We start from the raw sequence: 22,538 nt of genomic DNA on the forward strand, positions 1-22,538 counted from the left end.
CGCACACAAAAGCATTACATACATTTTCCAACCAAGCAGATGCGTCACGAAAGTCAGAAATAGCGATAAAATAAATCACTTACCTTTGAAGATCTTTATCTGGTTGCAATCACAAGGGTCCCAGCTACATAACAAATGGTCCTTTTTTTCGATAAAGTCCTTTATATATCAAAAAAGTACGTTTCAATGGCGCGCTTGACTCAGTAATCCACCGGTTTCCCTCGTTCAAAATGCATACAAAATGAATCCTGTAAGATACCAATAAACTTCTTCTAAACAAGTCAAACAACGTTCCTAATCAGTCCTCAGGTATCTTATTATGTAAATAAATGATCAAATTTAAGACGGAGAACACCGGAGACCAATACCGGAGATAAATAACGAAGTACGCGCAGTCACCGGAACGCGCTACGAACACTACAGACAAAATGGGAGCCACTTAGAAAAACTACAAATTCTAGCTAATTTTTCAAAAAACAAGCCTGAAACTCTTTCTAAAGACTGTTGTCATCTAGTGGAAGCCCTAGGAACTGCAATCTGGGAGGACTTCCTTTTATATTCCCATACAGACATTGTAATCAGAGGAAATAATAAGAATAAGAATAAGAATAATAAGAAATTCTGGATGGATTGTCCTCGGGTTTTCACCTGCCATATCAGTTCTGTTATATTCACAGACATTATTTTAACAGTTTTGGAAACTTTAGAGTGTTTTCTATCCAATACTACCAATTATATGCAAATATCCTAGCTTCTGGGCCTGAGTAACAGGCAGGTTACTTTGGGCACCTCATTCATCCAAATACTGCCCCCTCGCCCGAAGACGTTAACTTCCTGACTGATGTCTTGAGATGTTGCTTCAATATAGCCACATCATTTTCCTACCTCATGATGCCATCTATTTTGTGAAGTGCACCAGTCCCTTCTGCAGCAAAGTAATCCCACAATTAAGGTTGGGATGGTGTTCTTCAGCTTGCAAACCTCCCCCTTTTCCTCCAAACATAATGATGGTCATTATGGCCAAACAGTTCTATTTTTGTTTCCTCAGACCAGAGGACATTTCTCCAAAAAGTACAATCTTTGTCCCTATAGGTTTTTTATGGCGGTTTTGGAGCAGTAGCTTCTTCCTATCTGAGCGGCCTTTCAGGTTTTGTCAATATAGGACTCGTTTTACTTTGGAAATAGAAACTGTTGTACATGTTTCCTCCAGCATCTTCACAAGGTCCTTTGCTGTTGTTCTGGGATTGATTTGCACTTTTCGCACCAACGTACGTTCATCTCTAGGAGACAGAATGCGTCTCGATCCTGAGCGGTAAGATGGCTGCGTGGTCGCATGGTGTTTATACTTGCGCACTATTGTTTGTACAGATGAACGTGGTACCCTCAGGCGTTTGGAAATTGCTCCCAAGGATGAACCAGACTTGTGGAGGTCTACAAACCTTTTTCTGAGGTCTTGGCTGATTTCCCCATGATGTCAAGAAAAGAGGCACTGAGTTTGAAGGTAGGTCTATAATAAAGAAAAGCAGTGCGACACAAACAACAACACAGAGTTACACATGGAATAAACAAACATACAGTCAATAACACAATAGAAGAAAAAAAGTCTATATACAGTGTGTGCAAATGAGGTAAGATAAGGGAGGTAAGGCAATAAATAGGCCATAGTGGCAAAATAATTACAATTTAGCAATTAAACACTGGAGTAATAGATGTGCAGAAGATGAATGTGCAAGTAGAGATACTGGGGTGCAAAGGAGCAAAAAAGTAACAGTATGGGGATGAGGTAGTTGGATGGGCTATTTACAGATGGGCTATGTACAGGTGCAGTGATCTGTGAGCTGCTCTGACAGCTGGGGCTTAAAGTTAGTGAGGGAGATATGGGTCTCCAGCTTCAGTGATTTCTGTAATTTGTTCCATTCATTGGCAGCAGAGAACTGGAAGGAAAGGCGGCCTAAGTAGGAATTGGCTTTGGGGGAGACCAGTGAAATTTACCTGCTGGAGCGCGTGCTATGGGTGGGTGATGCTATGGTGACCAGTGTGCTGAGATAAGGCAGGGCTTTACCTAGCAAAGACATATAGATGACCTGGAGCCAGTGGGTTTGGCGACGAATATAAAGCGAGGGCCAGCCAACGAGAGCGTACAGGTCGCAGTGGTGGGTAGTATATGGGGCTTTGGTGTCACGCCCTGGCCTTAGTTATCTTTGTTTTCTTTATTATTTTAGTTAGGTCAGGGTGTGACATGGGGGATGTTTGTGTGTTTTTGTCTAGTCTAGGGTGTTTGTATTGTATAGGGGTTTTGTAGAGTTCATGGGGTTGTGTTCAGTGTAGGTGTTTATGTAAGTCTATGGTTGCCTGGATTGGTTCTCAATCAGAGACAGCTGTCTATCGTTGTCTCTGATTGGGAGCCATATTTAAGGCAGCCATAGGCATTAGGTAGGTTGTGGGTAATTGTCTATGTTTGACGTTAGTAGCATGTGTCTGCACTTTCGTTTGTTAGCGTCACTTTTGTTAGTTTGTAAAAGTAGTTGTTTCGTCTTCGTTTATTAAAAGAAGATGTATTTATATCACGCTGCGCCTTGGTCCTCTCTTTCACCTAAAGACGATCGTGACTTTTGGTGACAAAACGGATGGCACTGTGATAGACTGCATCCAATTTGTTGAGTAGAGTGTTGGAGGCTATTTTGTAAATGACATCTCCGAAGTCAAGGATCGGTAGGATTGTCAGTTTTACAAGGGTATGTTTGGCAGCATGAGTGAAGGATGCTTTGTTGCGAAATAGAAAGCCGATTCTAGATTTAATTTTGGATTGGAGATGCTTAATGTGAGTCTGGAAGGAGAGTTTACAGTCTAACCAGACACCTACGTAGGTATTTGTAGTTGTCCACATATTCTAAGTCAGAACCGTCCAGAGTAGTGATGCTGGGCGGGCGGGCAGTGATCGGTTGAAGAGCATGAATTTAGTTTTACTAGCATTTAAGAGCAGTTGGAGGCCACGGAAGGAGAGTTGTATGCCATTGAAGCTCGTCTGGAGGTTAGTTAAAACTTCTCTGGGATATGTGGGACGGTAGCGTCCCACCTGGCCAACATCCAGTAATATGCAGAGCGCCAAATTCAAATAAATTACTATAAAAATGTAACTTTCATGAAATCACACATTCAATATACCAAATTAAAGCTACACTTGTTGTGAATCCAGCCAATGTGTCAGATTTCAAAAATGCTTTACAGCGAAAGCAAACAACGCTATTATCTGAGGATAGCAACCAAGCAAACAAACACAGACCATCATATTTCAACCCTCCCGGTGCGACACAAAGCGCAGATATAAAGATATAATTCATGCCTTACCTTTGACGAGCTTCTTCTGTTGGCACTCCTATGTCCCATAAACATCACAAATGGTCCTTTTGTTCGATTAATTCCGTCAATATATATCCAAATTGTCCATTTATTTGGCGCGTTTGATCCAGACAAACACCGGTTCCAACTTGCACAACGTGACTACAAAATATCTCAAAAGTTACCTGTAAGCTTTATCCAAACATTTAAAASTACTTTTGTTATACAACTTTAGGTATTTTTTTACGTAAATAATCGATAAAATTGAAGACGGGAAGATCTGTGTTCAATACCGGAGGAAAACAATGTGTAGCATGCKTTCTGGTCATGCGCCTCTAACAAACAGTACACTTCACTGGAGCCTCATTCTGAACATGGCTACTTAATTTCTCAAAGGAAAAACCTCAACCAATTTCTAAAGACTGTTGACATCCAGTGGAAGCGATAGGAACKGCAGGAAGGTCCCTTAGAAATCTGGATTCCCAATGAAATTCATTGAAAATAGAGTGACCTCAAAACAAAACAAAATCTGAATGGGTTGTCCTCGGGGTTTTGCCTGCCAAATAAGTTCTGTTATAGTCACAGACATGATTCAAACAGTTGTTGAAACTTCAGAGTGTTTTCTATCCAATACTAATACTAATATGCATATATTAGCATCTGTGACTGAGTAGGAGGCAGTTTACTCTGGGCACGCTTTCATCCAAATGTGAAAATGCTGCCCCCTATCCACAAGAAGTTTTAACACAGTGTCCAAAGAAGGGCCAGAAGTATACAGAATGGTGTCGTCTGYGTAGAGGTGGATCAGAGAATCACCAGCAGCAAGAGCAACATCATTAATGTATATAGAGAAAAGAGTCGGCCCGAGAATTGAAACCTGTGGCAACCCAATAGAGACTGCCAGAGGTCCAGACAACGATTTGACACACTGAACTCTGTCTGAGAAGTAGTTGGTGAACCAGGCGAGGCAGTCATTTGAGAAACCAAGGCTGTCCGCCGATAAGAACGTGGTGATTGACAGAGTCGAAAGCCTTGACCAGGTCGATGAATACAGCTGCACAGTATTGTCTCTTATCGATGGCGGTTATGATATCGTTTAGGACCTTGAGCGTGGCTGAGGTGCACCCAAGACCAGCTCGGAAACCAGATTGCATAGCGGAGAAGGTACGGTGGGATTCGAAATGGTCGGTGATCTGTTTATTAACTTGGCTTTTGAAGACCTTAGAAAGACAGGGTAGGATAGATATAGGTCTGTAGCAGTTTGGGTCTAGAGTGTCTCCCCTTTTGAAGAGGGGGATGACCACGGCACCTTTCCAATCTTTGGGGATCTCAGACGATACGAAAKCAAGTATGAACAGGCTAGTAATAGGTGTTGCAACAATTTCGGCAGATATTTTTAGAAAGAGAGGGTCCAGATTGTCTAGCCCTGCTGACTTGTAGGGGTCCAGATTTTGCAGCTCTTTCAGAACATCAGCTATCTGGCTTTGGGTGAAGGAGAAATGGGGAGGCTTGGGCAAGTTGCTGTTGGTGGTRCAGGGCTGTTGACCAAGGTAGGGGTGGCCAGGTGGAAAGCATGGCCAGCCTTAGAAAAATGCTTATTGAAATTCTCAATTATTGTGGATTTATTTGTGGTGAAAGTGTTTCCTAGCCTCAGTGCAGTCAGCAGCTGGGAGGAGGTGCTCTTAKTCTCCGTGGACTTTACAGTGTTCCATAACTTTTTGGAGTTTGTGCTGCAGGATGCACGTTTCTGTTTGAAAAAGCTAGCCTTTGCTTTCCTAACTGCCTGTGTTAATTGGTTCCTAACTTCCCTGAAAAGTTGCATATCGCGGGGGCTATTCGATGCTAATGCCGTACGCCACAGGATGTTTTTATGCTGGTCAAGGGCAGTCAGGTCTGGAGTGAWCCACGGGCTATTTCTATACCTATGACTGTATTTGTTAGTGACAAGAGACATGGTTGTTSCATTCATCCATTTTCGGTCCTATGGACTTCATCAAGTGAGATCCTAAGGGGAATTTGTTATCATTATAATAAATTTTTAACACAATACAACGCGTATTTCATAAGGCCTTATTTTGAGGGCCTAGTTTTACCCTAATACAGGGGCCTGAAACTCATCACATAACTTTGAACCAAAACCACACCCATTATTAATCATATTTACCAACATGCTTTATTGCAGGTTGATTTTTATAATTGCTTGTTTCAATATCTATGTTTGTGCTTGTACTGGGTTGGGCCCAGTGGTAGGGGTTTCTATGCAAAGCTCACCAATGTTCTATATCTCCCTGCATCTATGCTGAATGTCCAGTATTAATAGTCTTCTCTGCTATTAGAATCTTGTGTAAGTTTCAATTTTTCAAATCAAGAAAATCAAGCAGTCAGCACTCATTATCTGCTGTATTTTTTTTCTTCTTCAAATGCCATATTATAACTTTTGAAACCTGTTTTAGGTTTGCAGAATGGACAAAGCCTTGGAGATGGTTTGGTTGAAGACATAAAAAGGCATTTGAAGAAGAAAAAATACAACAAATGATGAGTAGCTACCGGAAATTGCTATATTTGAAGTATTGATACTTACACATGATTTTAGAGTAGAGTAATAATACTGGACACCCAGTGTAACAGTTTAACTTTAGTCCGTCCCCTCGCCCCGACCCGGGCGCGAACCAGGGACCCTCTGCACACATAAACAAGTTACCCACGAAGCATCGTTACCCATCGCTCCACAAAAGCCACCGCCCTTGCAGAGCAAGGGGAACCACTACTTCAAGGTCTCAAMGCGAGTGACGTAATCGATTGAAACGCTATTAGCGCGCACCACCGCTAACTAGCTAGCCATTTCACATCCGTTACACCAGCACGGATGCAGGAAGAAATAGAACATTGGCTAGCTTTGCATAGAAGCCCCTACCACTGGGCCCCAAGGATGCCTCCTTGTTTTGGGTGAAGGAGTGTCATAGTTTTTACATCTAATACAACTCACCACAGTAATTCATAATTTCAAGCATCCTAGTCTTAACCATGGTCCTAACCAACCAAATCAATCCCTAACTTTCGAGACCTGTTTAAGGTTTGCAGAATGGACGAAACCTTGGAGATTGTTTAGTTAAGTTCAAGATAGATAGATTTGGTTGGTTAGGACCATGGTTAAGACTAGGATGCTTGAAATGATTAATTGCTATGGTGATATTTATTAGTTGCAAAAACTATGACACTACTTTACCYAAAACAAGGAGGCATCCCTACAGTGTAAAAAAATAAGAAAAAACTATCCAATGTCATTGTGTGAAATATGTTTTTATTTTGTTTGTATTGTTAAAGTAATATTATTTGATAGACTAATGTTTTTATGTTTTAGGCAATATATAGATCATCTTTGGTTTAGGTCCCTAAATGACGAAATTACCAAAACCTATCCATGTCCTTTCGTGGCCCCTCGTGATTCCATTTAGTGAATTCTTTCAGAGTTGCTTACTACTCCAGGTTTTCTTTTCCTCTATGGCTAGGCGTTGTTATGGGCAACTATAATTCCAAAATGTTGTCACCGCCCATGGGATTCACAATTGGACAGTGTTACCTGTCAGCAAGAGAAATATAATATTTCGATTCGTCAACATTAACGTCAATCAATAGGAGTGCTATGTCATTGGCTATTTTTCATGTATATGTACCGCCTCCTAGGGTAAGACCACGCCGCAAGTTTTTTTTCTCTTCAAGGGTTTGGTTTTTTCTCTTCAAGGGTTTGGTGAGGTAGAGGTAAATGAATACGTCTTGCGGAACAGATAGTAGTTGTTTTGTTCTGGTTATTTTCTGTGTTTATTTTTCTCACTACCCATCCACCGTAAGAGACCCTGGCCTGTGGACATTTGTAATTACAAAAGTATTGGTTCAACAAGTTGCCTACTAGCGTCCTGGCTTGATGAGGATGGGAGAAGAACCTGCGACAAGGCAAGTGTGCATATTAGATGTCTAGTTGTGTGGTACAATGTTTGGTAAGTTAATGCTAAACAAACTGCTTACCAGAACGAGCTCATCCATTCAGTCCCAGTTCACTTGTTTCTAGTTTCAATGTAGTTCAAACACGGTATGCTAGCTAAATAAATACCGTGACAATAACTGGTAGTAGGTGTGGCTAGGGTATAACGGGAAAAGTGGTGGTTTTTATTCTGTTTAAATAAACGGCCTTTGGGCATTCCTATTATAGAGAGCCGGAGATGTCTGACGCTGGCTCGGACGAGGAGCTGGAGCTTCCCGCACCGATGATGGAGCAGGGGAGTCACRACGGGAGTATCAGAAAGGTGAGCGGTACGCAGTTGTAGCTAGAAAAACACGATACTGTACCAACACACGTTTATATTGAAGTACATTTTCCATTGGGACGTGTATTTGTTATGAACAGGACAATACTATTTTGGCCTAGTTTTCAGTTTCATAATGCATAATGCTTAGGTGTTCCACATTATCAATACCATATGAAATGCACCGTTCAGTTATTTAGAATTGACACGCATTGCATAGACCAAGTTTAATTACTGAACTGATTACATATTCATTGAGGGCTATCTTGGTCCTGCATTGAGTTTCCATTATGTTGATATACCTTTGTTGACTTGGTGGGGATGTGTGTGGGGGGGGGCTGCTGTTGGGTCATGGGGGGTAGATTGTAGCAGGATGCTGTCCAGGGGGAGATATCGTACTGATGGGATGTTGCTGGGAGAGCCAGGTTACACCTTTCCACCACCTGCTGTCCCCTGGCCGGGGGTACACTTATAAAATATGTTATTTAGCACATCCCTGTGTCTTGTTAGGGATGGCACATGTTGTGAACTTTTAACACAATCACTGTGTTGGCAAAACATGATTTGTGTAATTTTTTCCCAACATGTTTTGTGTCAGGTCATGCAATTAATGTGTTTTAGAGCTGAAAACCATACAACACACCCTAGATGTATTTGATTATTGACCAATCACATTGCTGCTCTGAAGTCATCATGCATCTAGGAGAGCTCGGTCTGAGGCTCTCCTCAGGCTAGGCTGGAGCTAGAGGGTTGTAGTATGGCTGAGCTGGAGCAGGATCCCGGAGGCAGGGGGTTGAAGCATGGCTAGGCTAGCACCTTAATCCCTACAAGCACTCTGAGGATTACTGAGCGCACACTCACAGAACAAACACCTCACTAAGAGAGAGGGATGAAGGGAGGGGGGAGAGTGAAGTAGAGAGGAGAGTGAAATAAGGTGAGGGGGGAAAAGGGAGATCGAGGGAGAAGGTTGGCTTGGCTATGTGAGAAAAAGGGAGGAATAAGGAGAGAGAGTTAATCATTTTGGGGTTAGCATACCCTATTATGGCCTTTCCTTCCATGTTGTGGTCTGTTTCTCTGTACTGTATGAGTAAGAGCCTAGTCAGGTGGCTTTAAGGACTAAACACACCATGCAGATGACCAGTTAAAAGCAGCGTGTGGCTGTCCTATCGCCTCTGACCATCAGCTGTCATTTTATTTTTATTTCCTGACAATTGCAGGCCTACATGATGAAGACATGGAAAGTGTTCAGACCCCTTGACTTTTCCCACATTTTGTTATGTTACAACTAGGGATGCACAATATATCGGTGAACATATCGGAATCAGCCGATATTAGCTAAAAATGCCAACATCGGTATCGGCCCGATGTGCAAAACAGTAATAGCGGCACTGCTATTAGCTTCACAACATACTATGGAACGCCATTTTGTTCTTGGCGTGTCAAAAAAGATACACGTCAAATAACACTTTGACAATAACACTATTTGACGAGTAAAATAAGCTTTTAATTTCACAAGTCAAATAACAGTTCTATTATAGAATGTTGTGTGTTCTGAATATGCACATGCAAGCCAAGCGCCACCACTACTATCAGTTGCACTGTCAAAGCTGTACAAAAATATTCTGCAAACACCGGCCATGAACGATGTGTTTACAATAGCGCGTTGGTAATAAAGCATTATTTGTTCGACCGCAACTTCTAGGGTAGCTAGCTAGCTTTAGCTTGGTACCTAGCTAGCACCAATACAACCAGCCTGAAAACAATGACCAGTAGAAACTGCAGTCATTGTCATTATTCTTAGCAATGATTTAGGAATCCTTGTGAGTAAGTATTAGCTAGGTAGACACTTGTTGTTCGCCTATTGAAATTGAACTTCAGTTAATGAAAATAAATTGCTTGCCAGCTACTGAACCATGTTGCCCAAAGCTAACGTTATAAGCTGCCAGCTAGCTTCATCTGGCTAGTGATGCTCGACCGGACCGGGTTATGTGGTGAGAAGCTAGCCACAATAAGAATTAGGCACATTAGTGGAATTTGCTGTTTGGCTTCAAAATAAAGGAGGTTACAATTGGTGGAATCATGTCGTATTTAGACTAGAGAATGTTAAACAAGGTTGGAATGTGAAATGGTGTATCAGTCTACTCGGTGACAAAATAAAGGAGGTTTCTGACACCCACAGAATGCAACTGTGAAGGGTTTATGCAAATATTAGCGTTGTAGCTCTTTTCGCGGGACTGACTGTGTGAAATCACCTCCCCAGTCAGCCTATTGTGTGTATTGACATTCATATTGCATTGTACAGCTTTACCTAAGGATTGGGGATCAATGAAATGGGATATCAGTCTACTCATGCAACGCAGGTTTTGTTTTGTGTGAAAACATGGCGCAAGGCAGTGACAGCACTCAGGAGATTTTTTTCAGAATTCTAAGAGGACCAAATCTGAAGTGTGGTCGTATTTTGGGTTTTACAAGAGTGCTGAGGGAAACTTAATCGAAGATGGTCACCCTGTCTGCAGAACATGCAAAAAATGTATATCGCTGCGAAATGGCAGCAACACTTCAAATCTCTTGAGTGATCTTCGTGACCACCACCCACTACTTTATAATGAAGTTAACTTTTAGCTCAATGCATGATGTGGGGTTTCGAAATGGGGGAACATTTCATGGTTTTTCTGTCTAACTTGCTAATAGCTTRTAAATAATGTAAACCGAAGCTTTCAGTGTTACCTACTCTTGTTAAAACACTACACGTTGTTCTGCTGTATGCGTTGTGTGTTTCCAGACTATTCGCCCATTGCACACAATAACGCGTTATGCTGTTTAGTCACCCAACCAACATATATTTTGTTCATTTAAAATCCGTCAGTTGTCGACTTGGTTGTGAAAGTGTTCCAACAGGAGAAACACTATATACTCATACAAGACTCCTGTATTTGTCAGTAATTGCAATGAGCCAAATAATTATCACGGTCTTAAGACCATTTGTATTTATGTAAATTGTGCATGGGGTCATTGCATATACTCAAATGCAACAGAATATTGTGTGTGACGTAGTAGTAGTAAATAATACATTTGCTATTACCTTGTTTACAGAGTGGGCATGCAGCAGGCAAACCCACTGATGCTACTGGTCCCTCATCTACAGTTGTGACACAGACACTCRAGCAATCATTTAAAAGGCAGGCTGCTTATGCACCCACATCAAAAACATACTCAAAACCTCACTGCAACCCTTTAATATTACATTGCAAAGGACATGATGCCATTTCAAATTGTTCAGAGGCCTGGCTTTCTGAGGCTGAAGGTTTGCCGTGCCTCACAACAAAGTACCATCACGAACATTCTTATCCAACACTGAAATCCAAAACCTGTACAACCAGGTTAAAGATGATTGTTGGAAAAAGTTTGGCTCAAAAGCACATGGTTTGCTACAACTACTGACCTCTGGACCAGTGACAGCAGGGGTGGTCAACCCTACATCAGCTTCACTATCCATGACSTCACCCCAGACTGGCAACTGGAATGAAACTGCCTGGAAACACGGTTCTTCCCAGAAGATCAACTCGGCTCACAAGAGTTTTTTGATAATATGCTGGAAGAGTGGGGGAGCAACAAGAAAGTAATGGTCTGCATAACCAGACAACGCAACAAACATGATCAAGGCTTTTGAAGAGTTGCCAGATCTGTGGCTTGGGTGCTTTGGCCATAATCTGAACCTGGCCATCTCAAAGGCTCTGAAAATTCAGAGAGTTGACACAGCAGTCAAGGCCTGCCATCATCTGGTCCAAGGCTTCTCACGGAGCTGGAAGAGAAGGGGAGAACTGAGAGAAAAGCAAGCTGCCCTCAACATGCCACAGAAGGCTGTAAACCATGATGTGGTGACCTGATGGGGATCTACACACAAGATGCTTTAGCGTTTCATCAGCCAACAGCAGCCAGTCTGCGACACTGGCTGSAGAAAGAGGAACATGGCATCTGATGCCCAAGGATGCCGACAAGTGTCATGGAGCAACTGTGCCAGCTCCTTGAACCTCTGAGCAAGTTTACAGATGCACTTGCCTCAGACACGAGTGACACTGTCAGCCATCAAGCCTGTCCTGGACCACATCACCCGTGATGTTCTGGTGGAAAAGGATACGGAGCCATCCCTGGCCAAGGAGGGTAATGAGAGAAGACCTTAACAGATACAYAGAGAAGGCAAAGAGTCATGCACATGGCTTGTTTCATTGACCCCCACTTCAAAAGGAGCTTTTTAGATGAACCTGAGGCTGCAAAAGTTGACACTGACATCTGTGTCCAGGAAGATCCACAAAGCACCACCAACACTCCCACAGCAGTATCGGAGGGGAAAGGCCTGGCTGGGTTGCTAAGAAAGATTACCTCAACAAAGCAGCAGAGAGGTGAAGAGGGTCAGATTCTGACCACCCCAGAAGACCGAGTGAAAGAAGAGATCAAGGTCTACTTGTCTCTGCCACCCATTCCAGCAGAAGAGGATCCACTGGTGTGGTGCGGGGACCATGCATCAGACCTGCCTCACCTTGCCAGGGTTGCCAGGATGCTTTTGTGCATCCCAGCAACCAGCGTGCCATCAGAGGGAGTGTTCATTACCAGTGGTCACATTTCTAGCCCATTTTAATAATACTGATCACGTGATAATTTTGGTCACTATAATCGTGATATTACATTTTCATACCGTTTCATCTCTAACGTGCAGTCATATTCAGGTCCTGATTGGTCAACAAGCTTATTTGACACGTCAAATAGTGTTATTTGACGTATCTTTTTTGACACGCGAAGACCCAAACAGCGTTCCATAGAAATCCTGGTTGAGAATGAAATGACTGAACAAATGAACAATGAAACAGCACAGCAAGTAAGTGAAAGAAATAGGTTTTCGATTTATGTTTTACTGGTAATGGGACATACGTAAATGCCAACAAAATAACTTTTGGTCAGTTTGGTGTGTGTTCTTATTTACAATGACGGCCTACCCTGGCCGAACCCAGACGATGCTGGGCTAATTGTGCGCCGCCCTATGGGACTCCCAGTCACTGCCGGATGTGATACAGCCTGGATTCGAACCAGGGACTGTAGTGACGCCTCTTGCACTGAGATGCAGTGTCTTAGACAGCTGTGTCAGTGTGTGTGTACTAGAATGCTTAAATGGCCGCTAAACTTTTAAATATCGGTATTGTTTTTTTGGGGCAAGTAACATATCGGTATCGGACAAAAATGTCATGACGGTGCATCACTAGTTACAACCTTATTCTAAAATGTATTAAATTGTTTTTTACCCCTTATCAATCTACACTCGGTACAACATAATGACGAAGCAAAACCAGGTTTAAATTTTTTTTGCAAATGTCTTAAAAATAAAAGACTGAAATACCACATTTACATAAGTACTCAGAACTTTGTTGACGTATCTTTGTTAGCGATTACAGCCTCGAGTCTTCTTGGGTATGGCTCTACAAGCTGGCTCGGCCACTCAAGGACATTCAGAGACTTGTCCAGAAGCCACTCCTGCGTTGTCTTGGCTGTGTGCTTAGGGTCGTTGTCCTATTGGAAGGTGAATTTTCGCCCCAGTCTGTGGTCCTGAGCACTCTGGAGCAGGTTTTCATCAAGGATATCTCAGTACTTTTCTCTGTTCATCTTTCCCTCTATTCTGACTAGTCTCCCAGTCCCTGCTGCTGAAAAACATCCCCATAGCATGGTGCTGCCATGACCATGCTTCACCGTCGGGATGGTGCCAGGTTTCCTCCAGATGTGATGCTTTGCATTCAGGCCAAAGAGTTCAATCTTGGTTTCATAAGACCAGATAATCTTGTTTATCATGGTGTCTGAGTCATTTAGATGCCTTTTGGCAAACTCCAAGCGGGCTGTCATGTGCTTTTTTTACTTAAGACTGGCCACTGTGATGGAGTGAATGATGGAGGCCACTGTGTTCTTTGGGACCTTCAATGCTGCAGAAATGTTTTGGTACCTTTCCCCAGATCAGTGCCTCGACACAATCATGTGTCGGAGCTCTACGGACCATTCCTCCGACCTAATGGCTTGGTTTTTGCTCTGGCATGCACTGTCAACTGTGGAACCTTATAGACAGGTGTTCCTTTCCAAATCATGTCTAATCAATTGAATTCACCACGGGTGGACTCCCAAGTTGTAGAAACATCTCAAGGATGATCAATGGAAACAAGATGCACATGTGCATGAGTTTGAGTCTCATATCAAAGGGTCTGAATACTTATGTAAATAAGGTATTTGTTTTCATTTTTAATACATTTGCAAAAACTGTCATTATGGGGTATTGTGTGTAGATTGATGAGGAAAAATATTTGTTTAATACATTTTAGAATAAGGCTGTAACGTAACAAAATGTGGGAAAAGGCAAGGGGTCTGAATACTTTTCGAATGCACTGTACATATCTTGTACTTCAGTTATCTGACTACAGTGGAATCAGATGTCTAACTGTACCTGTAGCATTGGCATATGCAGTGGTAGAAAATGTACGCAATTGTCATACTTGAGTAAAGTAAAGATTCCTCAATAGAAAATGACTCAAGTGAAAGTCACCCAGTAAAATGGTACTTGAGTAGAAGTCTAAAAGTATTTGGTTTTAAATATACTGTACTTAAGTATCAAAAGTAAATGTAATTGCAAAAATATAGTTAAGTATCGAAGGTAAAAGTATAAATCATTTCAAATTGCTTATATTAAGCAAACCAGACACACTTATTATATATATTTTATATATATTATAGATTTTTTTTACAGATAGCCAGGGGCACACTCCAACACTCAGACATTTTTGTTTAGTGAGTCTGCCAGATCAGAGGCAGTAGGGGTGACCAGGGATGTTCTCTTGATAAGTGCGTGAATTGGACCATTTTCCTTTGCTGCTAAGCATTCAAAATGTAACGAGTACATTCAGGGAAAATGTATGGAGTGCAAAGTACATAATCTTCTTTAGGAATGTAGTAAAGTTAAAGTTGTCAAATATTAATAGTAAAGTACTTTATACTACTGGGCAAATGTCTCTGGGTTGAAAGTAGGTAGTTTACCCAATATAAGTACATTTTTTACATGAGGGTATATATTGGTAATAGTTTTAAAAGCTGAATTGTCACATCTATGACACTAACTGTGACCATTTGCATGACAATTAAGTCACATGAAATTCCCTAATCATCAGCAGCATCATTGGTCACTAGTAGGGTTCCAAAGGGTTGGAAACTTTCTGGTAAATTTCCTGCATTTTCCCGGAAATGTGGGGAATTTTGCTTAAATTAAATAAGTTGGCTTATAACAGTTAACCTTTTTTTGTGGGATACACAAAAGGTCTAGGTCTTGTGGCATATTTTGTTTAAACTATCCCCAATTCAATGGAATTTCAACCCTCTGCATGCAAGGTGCATTCTTCCATCACTTGTGCAGTGCACTCTTCTATCACATGTACAGCTGATTCTCAAGATCTTGCACACTAATTAGATGCTATTGAGCCCACACTACTACACTGTCTGAGCCAAGGACTACGTGTTTTCTGGTAAGTTTTGATTACTATACTGGGTGGGGTGAATATATTTTATGACAATTTCTTTGTTAACTAGTAAATAGTAGCCTACAGTAATGTGTGATTTTAAATCATTTCTAACTTGTTAACAGTTTCTGCTAGTTAGTTGTTGCTACCATGTGGGTTTTGGCTTGATTGAGCCTGCTGAGGAGTGTTAATTCACTTGTTTCCATACATGTTTCATTTTAAAACGTATCTTACAAAGGAGCTGTTTAATTAACTGCTTAGCAATTTTTGTACAGGGAATTGTTTTAGTTTTTTTTACTAATTTCTTTCCTAATCTTTACAGGAAAATGCCATGGGCACTATCTGATGTGTGGAGACATTTCACTGCAGCTAATGTAGAAGGAAAAGCTGTGTACATTTGCAAATACTGTGCCAAATCAATGTGAAGAATGCAACAAAGATGCAGAATCATCTGGCCAAGTGCATAAAGTTCCCTCAACACTCACAGCAAGCAACCTCTGAGAAAAGTCCCTCTACTTCTATTCGAGGTGCAGTATTCAACCAGTATTCTACAAGAGCACAGACACAAGGGACAACAGACACACTGGTCTCTACATTGCAGATGAGCTGAAGGCAGTTATCAATGACCTTGGACCACATAAGGTATTTACACTGGTGACAGACAATGCTGCGAACATGAAAGCTGCTTGGTCTAAAGTGGAGGAGTCCTATCCTCACAATCACACCCATTGGCTGTGCTGCTCATGCATTGAATGTGCTTCTCAAGGACGACATGGCACTGAAAACAATGGATACACTCTACAAGAGAGCCAAGGAAATGGTTAGGTATGTGAAGGGTCATCAAGTTATAGCAGTGTTAAGTTCTTATTTTTCAGAGTAAATAACTCACACACTAGAGAAGCTTAACCAAATGTATTTCTTCCCAAAGGGTCGTTACAGCTGTAATTCAAACACAGACATGGCTTCCCCCGTGGTGGTATTCATACCCCACTTTGGGGGGAGTCTCCTTATCTCTAAACATTGCATCATTCTTGCTAAGCAGGGAACTAAGTGATATGAGCCTTCAACGGTTTCTCCCCTTATCAATACTGTCACATGCAATTGTTTTTCCTGCACTCACCCCTCATGTCTCTTGTGTAACTAATGTTCCTATACTCTGAGTATAACAATGTTCAAAGTTTACTCCAGAATCCAACAGCAGCAATCTACCTCACCAAGCAAAGTGAGAAGAACAAGAGCACCACATTGAAGCAGCCCAGCAACACCCATTGAGGTGGTGTTGCCATCATGTTTGACAGTCTCCTGGAAGGGAAGGAGGCTCCAAGAAATGGCCATATCAGTCTGCCGATATGGACAGGCCCATCAAGAGGATCCTTCTGGATGAGGTATTTTGGGAGAGAGTGGTAAGCAGCCTGAAACTCCTGAAACCTATAGCAGTAGGATTGAGGGAGACAATGCCATCCTGTCTGATGTTCAGACTCTGCTTGCAGATGTAAGAAGAAATCCGTACTGCCCTTCCCACTTCACTGTTGCTCCAAGCAGAGGAAACTACAGTTCTGAAATGCATCAAAAAGCGTGAAGACTTCTGCCTGAAGCCTATACACGCTGCAGCGTACATGTTGGACCCTAAGTATGCTGGCAAGAGCATCCTGTCTGGTGCAGAGATCAACAAGGCCTATTGTGTCATCACTACTGTGTCTCGCCACCTTGGCCTGGTTGAGGGCACAGTTCTTGGCAGCCTGGAAAAGTACACTTCCAAGCAAGGGCTTTGGATGGAGATGCAATATGGCAGTCGTGCCAACATATCTCAGCCACCTGGTGGAAGGGACTTTGTGGATCTGAGGCTCTTTCCCCTGTTGCCTCCATAATCCTCCAAATCCCACCAACATCAGCCGTCTCAGAGCGTAACTGGTCCTTGTTTGGGAACACACACACCAAAGCACGCAACAGGCTGACCAATAGGGTTGAAACATTTGTGGCCAACTGGGCAAATTTGATGCTTTTTGAGCCTGACAACAAGCCATCCTCAACAAGGTTGGAAAGTGACAGTGAAGATGAGGCCTCAGTCTGATGTTCAAGAGGTGGACATTGAGGAGGTCCAGGGAGAAGACATGGAAGCCTGAGAGGAAGACAACCAAAGCTTTAGTAGTCTAGACTATCATTTTACAGATATTTGTTGAAAATGTTTTTGGGAGATGCGATGGATCATTAAATATTCCCTTTTGTTGTTTAGTGAAATCATCCCATGTGAAGAGTCATCTCATTTAATTAAAGTTAAGTTCGTAACTAAAGTGTTTTCTTTTGTTTTTTTTCTATTGGAAGGATTTAATAAATTGCATTTGTCTACGTATAAGGTAAAAGGTTTGTTTGTCTCCATATGACATGGTAAATGTATCCAATGCAAAAAACAACCACATTTAAATGGTATTAATATTAATTTGCATATTTCCTTTTATTCCCGTTAATTCCCACGGAAAGTTTCCACCTCTGAATATTTCCCAAAATGTAATCCTAGTCACTAGTACAGTCTAGATCTAGGTCTAAACTTGATCTCATAGCAGCACCCCAGCCTCAACAGTGATAGTGATTGCACACCTTTTTTTTAAACCCTCTTCCCAGCTTCATGTGTCTTCTAAGCTGTGATCTCAGAGCCCATTTGAGCCTTTCCATTAGTGCGCTCTGCATAATCATGGATCATATGGTCTACTCCTTTCCTCAGTTCCAGATCATATGTGAAGGTGTAGGGCTTGTAACTGAATAACACGTGTAGAGGCACAGAGCCACACCTTGAGTTGATCACATGACATGGTGTGGTGACGAAGTTACAGTATTAAAAAGAGCATTGGTAACTTTTAGTGCCTGTGTGTGTGTGGTAGGCAAAGGTCAGGTGTAAGAGGTCTTCAAGTCTCCTCTGTTCTGTAGACCATGACGTCTAAGGACTTACCTCACAGCAGGCTACCGACCGAGATCTGCTGGTGCTCGGTCTCCTGGCAACCATCACCACAGAGAGCCTACTACATTGACAACAGGATATTTGATCCTAACTGATGGAGGCAGGTGGTCTTAGTCACCCATACTTAATCAGGGAGGGAAGCTAACCAGGTGCTCCGGTGTATGTCTCCCTCAGTCAGGTGTATCTGTGACAGGTTTGTGTAATGTACTGAATAGTCCGTCAACCCCTACCTGTTCGGCTAGGAATACTCTTCTTTACGTACAGTTTGTTTATTACACACTAATATACAAAGGCATGTGAACTACACGTAGGGGTTAGACACAAGCAAGAAGCGATACAGACATATGTTGTGTTCTAGCATGTTATGCATTAACCACAATCTCTCTTCCAATCCCCTTCTTTCTCTCCAGGGTTGTGATCCCTGTTCCCAGACCCAACGCAGTAAGCTGCAGCACCGTAGAGCTCGTATCAACCAGCAGATAAACAAGGAGATGAGGATGAGGGCCGGGGCTGAAAATCTCTTCAGGTGAGCTGGGGTGGGGGCAGGGGTAGGGGTGAGGGAAGGGACAGGTCATTGTACAAGTGGTCGAATACTGTCTCTGATCCTGTGTGTACACAGCTCTGGGGGGCATCCACTCCCTTCCCTGTGGTGGAAAAAGGAACCCCAAGCCCTACTACCTGTGGAAACATTGAGCTCTATCATATACAAACACTAGCAGATGGAAATACAACTATTTTCGGGTGTATGGGGAACACCTCCAAAACCCACACCATCCTGTTTTTATCACTGCTTGTCCCATGGTGTGGGGGTTTTGTGTATTGCCAGTCCGCAGGTTTGATTCCTGTTATGTTCCACCTTCATTTTTCAAGTGTATTTTGTCAGAAGTGTAAATCACACACACTCTCTTTGACCTGTGCTGAACTTGAACAGTTATAATACAGCCTGTTATCGTTCTCTCCTTTTAAAGTATTTTTTATTTTTTTTCTTTCCAGAAAAGTAGCTGGTGGCAGGACATCAAAGCTGAGCTAGGTTTTTAAAGTGCATCAAACCAAACCATCTCAAGAGCATTAGCATCATTTTGATCCTCTGCCTTTTCTTCTCCCCCCTCCCTAACTCTTATTTCATCAAGTTTATCCTACACTTATTAGTAGTGTGGGAGCCACTGAAGGACATGGTGTATTGGATTGGTCTGAGGGGTGGCGCAATAGGACACTGTCTCTCTTTAACATCCATATTCATCTGAAAGGAGGAGGAGATGATGATGATAAGGGGGAGGATAAGTAGGACGTACTTATAGCAGTGTGCTTTATTCTTCTGTTTTAGTGGTCTGTTTGGCTGAGTCGTTATCTAATAAGATAAACGCCTAGAACAACATCAAGCTAATTGAAAGAACCAATCCTCCCCTGTTTGTGTGTCAAYCTCTTTTCTTTTTTTTTTCTTGCCCGACGTAATTGTGTTTTGAGAAAGATGGCAAGTAAGATTAGTCATTGAATGAGTAGAGATTTCATGCACCCTGTATCCCTTTCACTAGCGTTTTATAGTCGAGTCATGGTTAACAGGGTTGATTCAGGCTAGGACATGAATCACATTGTCGTACTTCTGAATATGCAGCTTGGCTTGAGAGAGACAACCATTAAAAAGGGAGTACTAGGGGATGGGGGTAATAACACCCACCAGCAGCACCCAGCCCTTCCCCCATTTTTGGGACTAGGTCACAGAGACAAATAGACCCCCAGTCAGCCACCAATCAACAGGCTTTGTGCCCGCTGCTGCATCTTTCCATTCCCAGGCAGAAACAGAGGGATTCCCAGGGAGGGCAGCTGTCTGCAGGAATCTCATCGCTGATTGTCATTGGAAGACGAGGGTTTAGTTCAGTGGGTTAACACATAGTATTTTGGCATCATGCAGGAAACGCCGGTTCAAAGCCAGTCGGACAAACGTGTGTGTGTTTGTCCGACTGATCATCGTGGATGATGAGTTGTCAGTAAACTGGTTTGTGTTGGTAGGAGCTCGGGGGAGGAGGGGAATGAAGTGACAGGCTAATGAGGGATGATGGGAGAATAGGGTAGGGGTGTATCATTTAGGGCTATCCCCGACCCCCCCCCCCCCCCCAAAAAAAAAAAGTTGACCGAAAGTAATCTGTTCTTTCGACCAATTTATTTTTCCATATATAATCAACTATACGCAAATATATCCATGTTTTTCAATTATATAATCAACTAAATATGTTTTGAGCTTGTCTGATGCTTTAAGCTCGCTGTTTGATGAAATAAGACCCAAATGACTCGAGGGAGCCAGAGATCAAGATAACCAGAAGAAAAAAAAACTTAACTTGTCCCGACCATTCTCATCCTGCTCCGACTGGCTTTTGCTGATTTTGCCATTGCTCGCCTGAAGTTGCCGGTAATAGGCTACACAAGGAGCCAATGTAGCTTACCATTTCTACTGATCTGCATGCCAGTTATGTGTTTCATTTGCACATTTTCATGGAACTGTTTCATTTAATTTATAATAACGTCTTCATATCTCAAAATCATTGTCATGTGGTTAATCAAAATTCTATCTAAATGTAAATTATAAACCTAAAAAGTATCTTCTATTGCCAACTATGTAAAAATAGCCTATAAAGCCAACATAAAAACATTGCTGCCTGCGGGTAGAACATATCCTGAAAAAAACTATTAAAATCCTATTGGCTATGTATGGTTTGTCTGCAACAAACTTGAAACATTGTATCAACTATTAACTTCAGTCTGACCTGAAGCTCCTTGCAACATTGTATAACATATTCTGGGCCCCAGAGTTTCTGTGCCATTGAGTAGGCTTATTTTATGACATTTCCACTGGATCAGAGCATGACATTTTTCCCTTTCACACTGAGTGGTTATCGAAAGGGAGAGAGCTGAAAAGATTTTTCGAATGGATTGAGGAATTGTGGATGTAAAAACAGGCATGCTGTTTTGAGGTGAAGAAAACATTACTTTGAGAAGCTCCACAGCTCATTAGTGGTGGTGCATTAAGTCAATCAGAAATACTGTCAGATCCCCAAATGGGCATTTATTGGCTTACTTATATGGTGTGTGTCCTTACTCAACATTGACAGGAGCGCTCCAAACAAAAGACTACTAAATTAACTAAACTCGTAAATGGAATGAAATGAACCAAGTCTAGCATAAGTTGTGTGCTCTGCAAACATTTTTCTTATTTGACTATTTTCTACATTGTAGAATATTAGTGAAGACATCAAAACAATGAAATAACACATGGAATCATGTTGTAAACAAAAAATTATATTTTAGATTCTTCAAAGTAGCAACCCTTTGCCTTGATGAGCTTTGCACACTCTTGGCATTCTCTCAACCAGCTTCATGAGGTAGTCACCTGGAATACATTTCAATTAACAGGTGTGCCTTGTTAAAAGTTAATTTGTGGAATTTATTTCCTTAATGCATTTGAGCCAGTTGTGTTGTGTTGTGACAAGGTAGGGGTGGTATACAGAAGATAGCCCTATTTGGTAAAAGACCATATAAACGTCCATATTATGGCAAGAACAGCTCAAATAAGCAAAGAGAAACGACAGTCCATTACTTTAAGACATGAAGGTCATTCAATACGGAAAATGTCAAGAACTTTGAACATTTCTTCAAGTGCAGTCGCAAAAACCATCAAGCGCTATGATGAAACTGGCTCTCATGAGGACAGCCACAGGAAAGGAAGACTGCAGAGGATAAGTTCATTTGAGTTAACTGCACCTCAGATTGCAGCCCAAATAAATGCTTCAGAGTTCAAGTAACCGACATCTCAACATCAACTGTTCAGAGGAGACTGCGTGAATCAGGCCTTCATGGTCGAGGTGTGGGGGTGCTTTGCTGGTGACACTTTCTGTGATTTATTTTGAATTCAAGGCACACTTAACCAGCATGGCTACCACAGCATTCTGCAGTGATACGCCATCTCATCTGGTTTGCGTTTAGTGGGACTATCATTTTTTGGGGGGGTTACTACATGATTCTATATGTGCTATTTCATGGTTTTGATGTCTTCACTATTATTCTACGATGTAAAATAAGACAAATCCTTGAATGAGTGTCAACTTGACTGGTACTGTATGGCACACGAGATCCCGCTCTTATACAGTGCATTTGGAAATGTTTCCGACCCCTTGACTTTTTCCACATTTTGTTAAGTCACAGCCTTAATCTAAAATGTATTAAATAAAATAAGTCTACACACTATACCCCATAATAAAAAAAAAAAAGTAAAAACCGGTTTAGACATTTTTGCAAATGTATTGCAAATAAAAAATACATTCTGCAGCATTGAATGTCCCCAAGAACAGTGGCCTCCATCATTCTTAAATGGATGACGTTTGGAACCACCAAGACTCTTCCTAGAGCTGGCCGCCC

General features: G+C 41.9%; 1 protein-coding gene across 1 annotated transcript in view; it reads left to right on the forward strand.

Annotated features, from left to right (window-relative positions):
- The first annotated feature begins 7,064 nt into the window (after positions 1-7,064).
- LOC111971221 (rhophilin-1-like) overlaps positions 7,065-22,538 on the forward strand; it is a 66,054-nt gene continuing 50,580 nt past the window's right edge. Inside the window, exons 1-3 of the mRNA XM_070445995.1 lie at positions 7,065-7,294; positions 7,551-7,640; positions 18,542-18,657. Coding sequence (XP_070302096.1) covers positions 7,262-7,294; positions 7,551-7,640; positions 18,542-18,657 — 239 coding nt within the window. The 5' untranslated portion in view covers positions 7,065-7,261. The remainder of the gene's footprint in view (positions 7,295-7,550; positions 7,641-18,541; positions 18,658-22,538) is intronic.

The sequence above is a fragment of the Salvelinus sp. IW2-2015 genome, linkage group LG13, assembly GCF_002910315.2.
Source record: "Salvelinus sp. IW2-2015 linkage group LG13, ASM291031v2, whole genome shotgun sequence".
NCBI lineage: Eukaryota > Metazoa > Chordata > Actinopteri > Salmoniformes > Salmonidae > Salvelinus > Salvelinus sp. IW2-2015.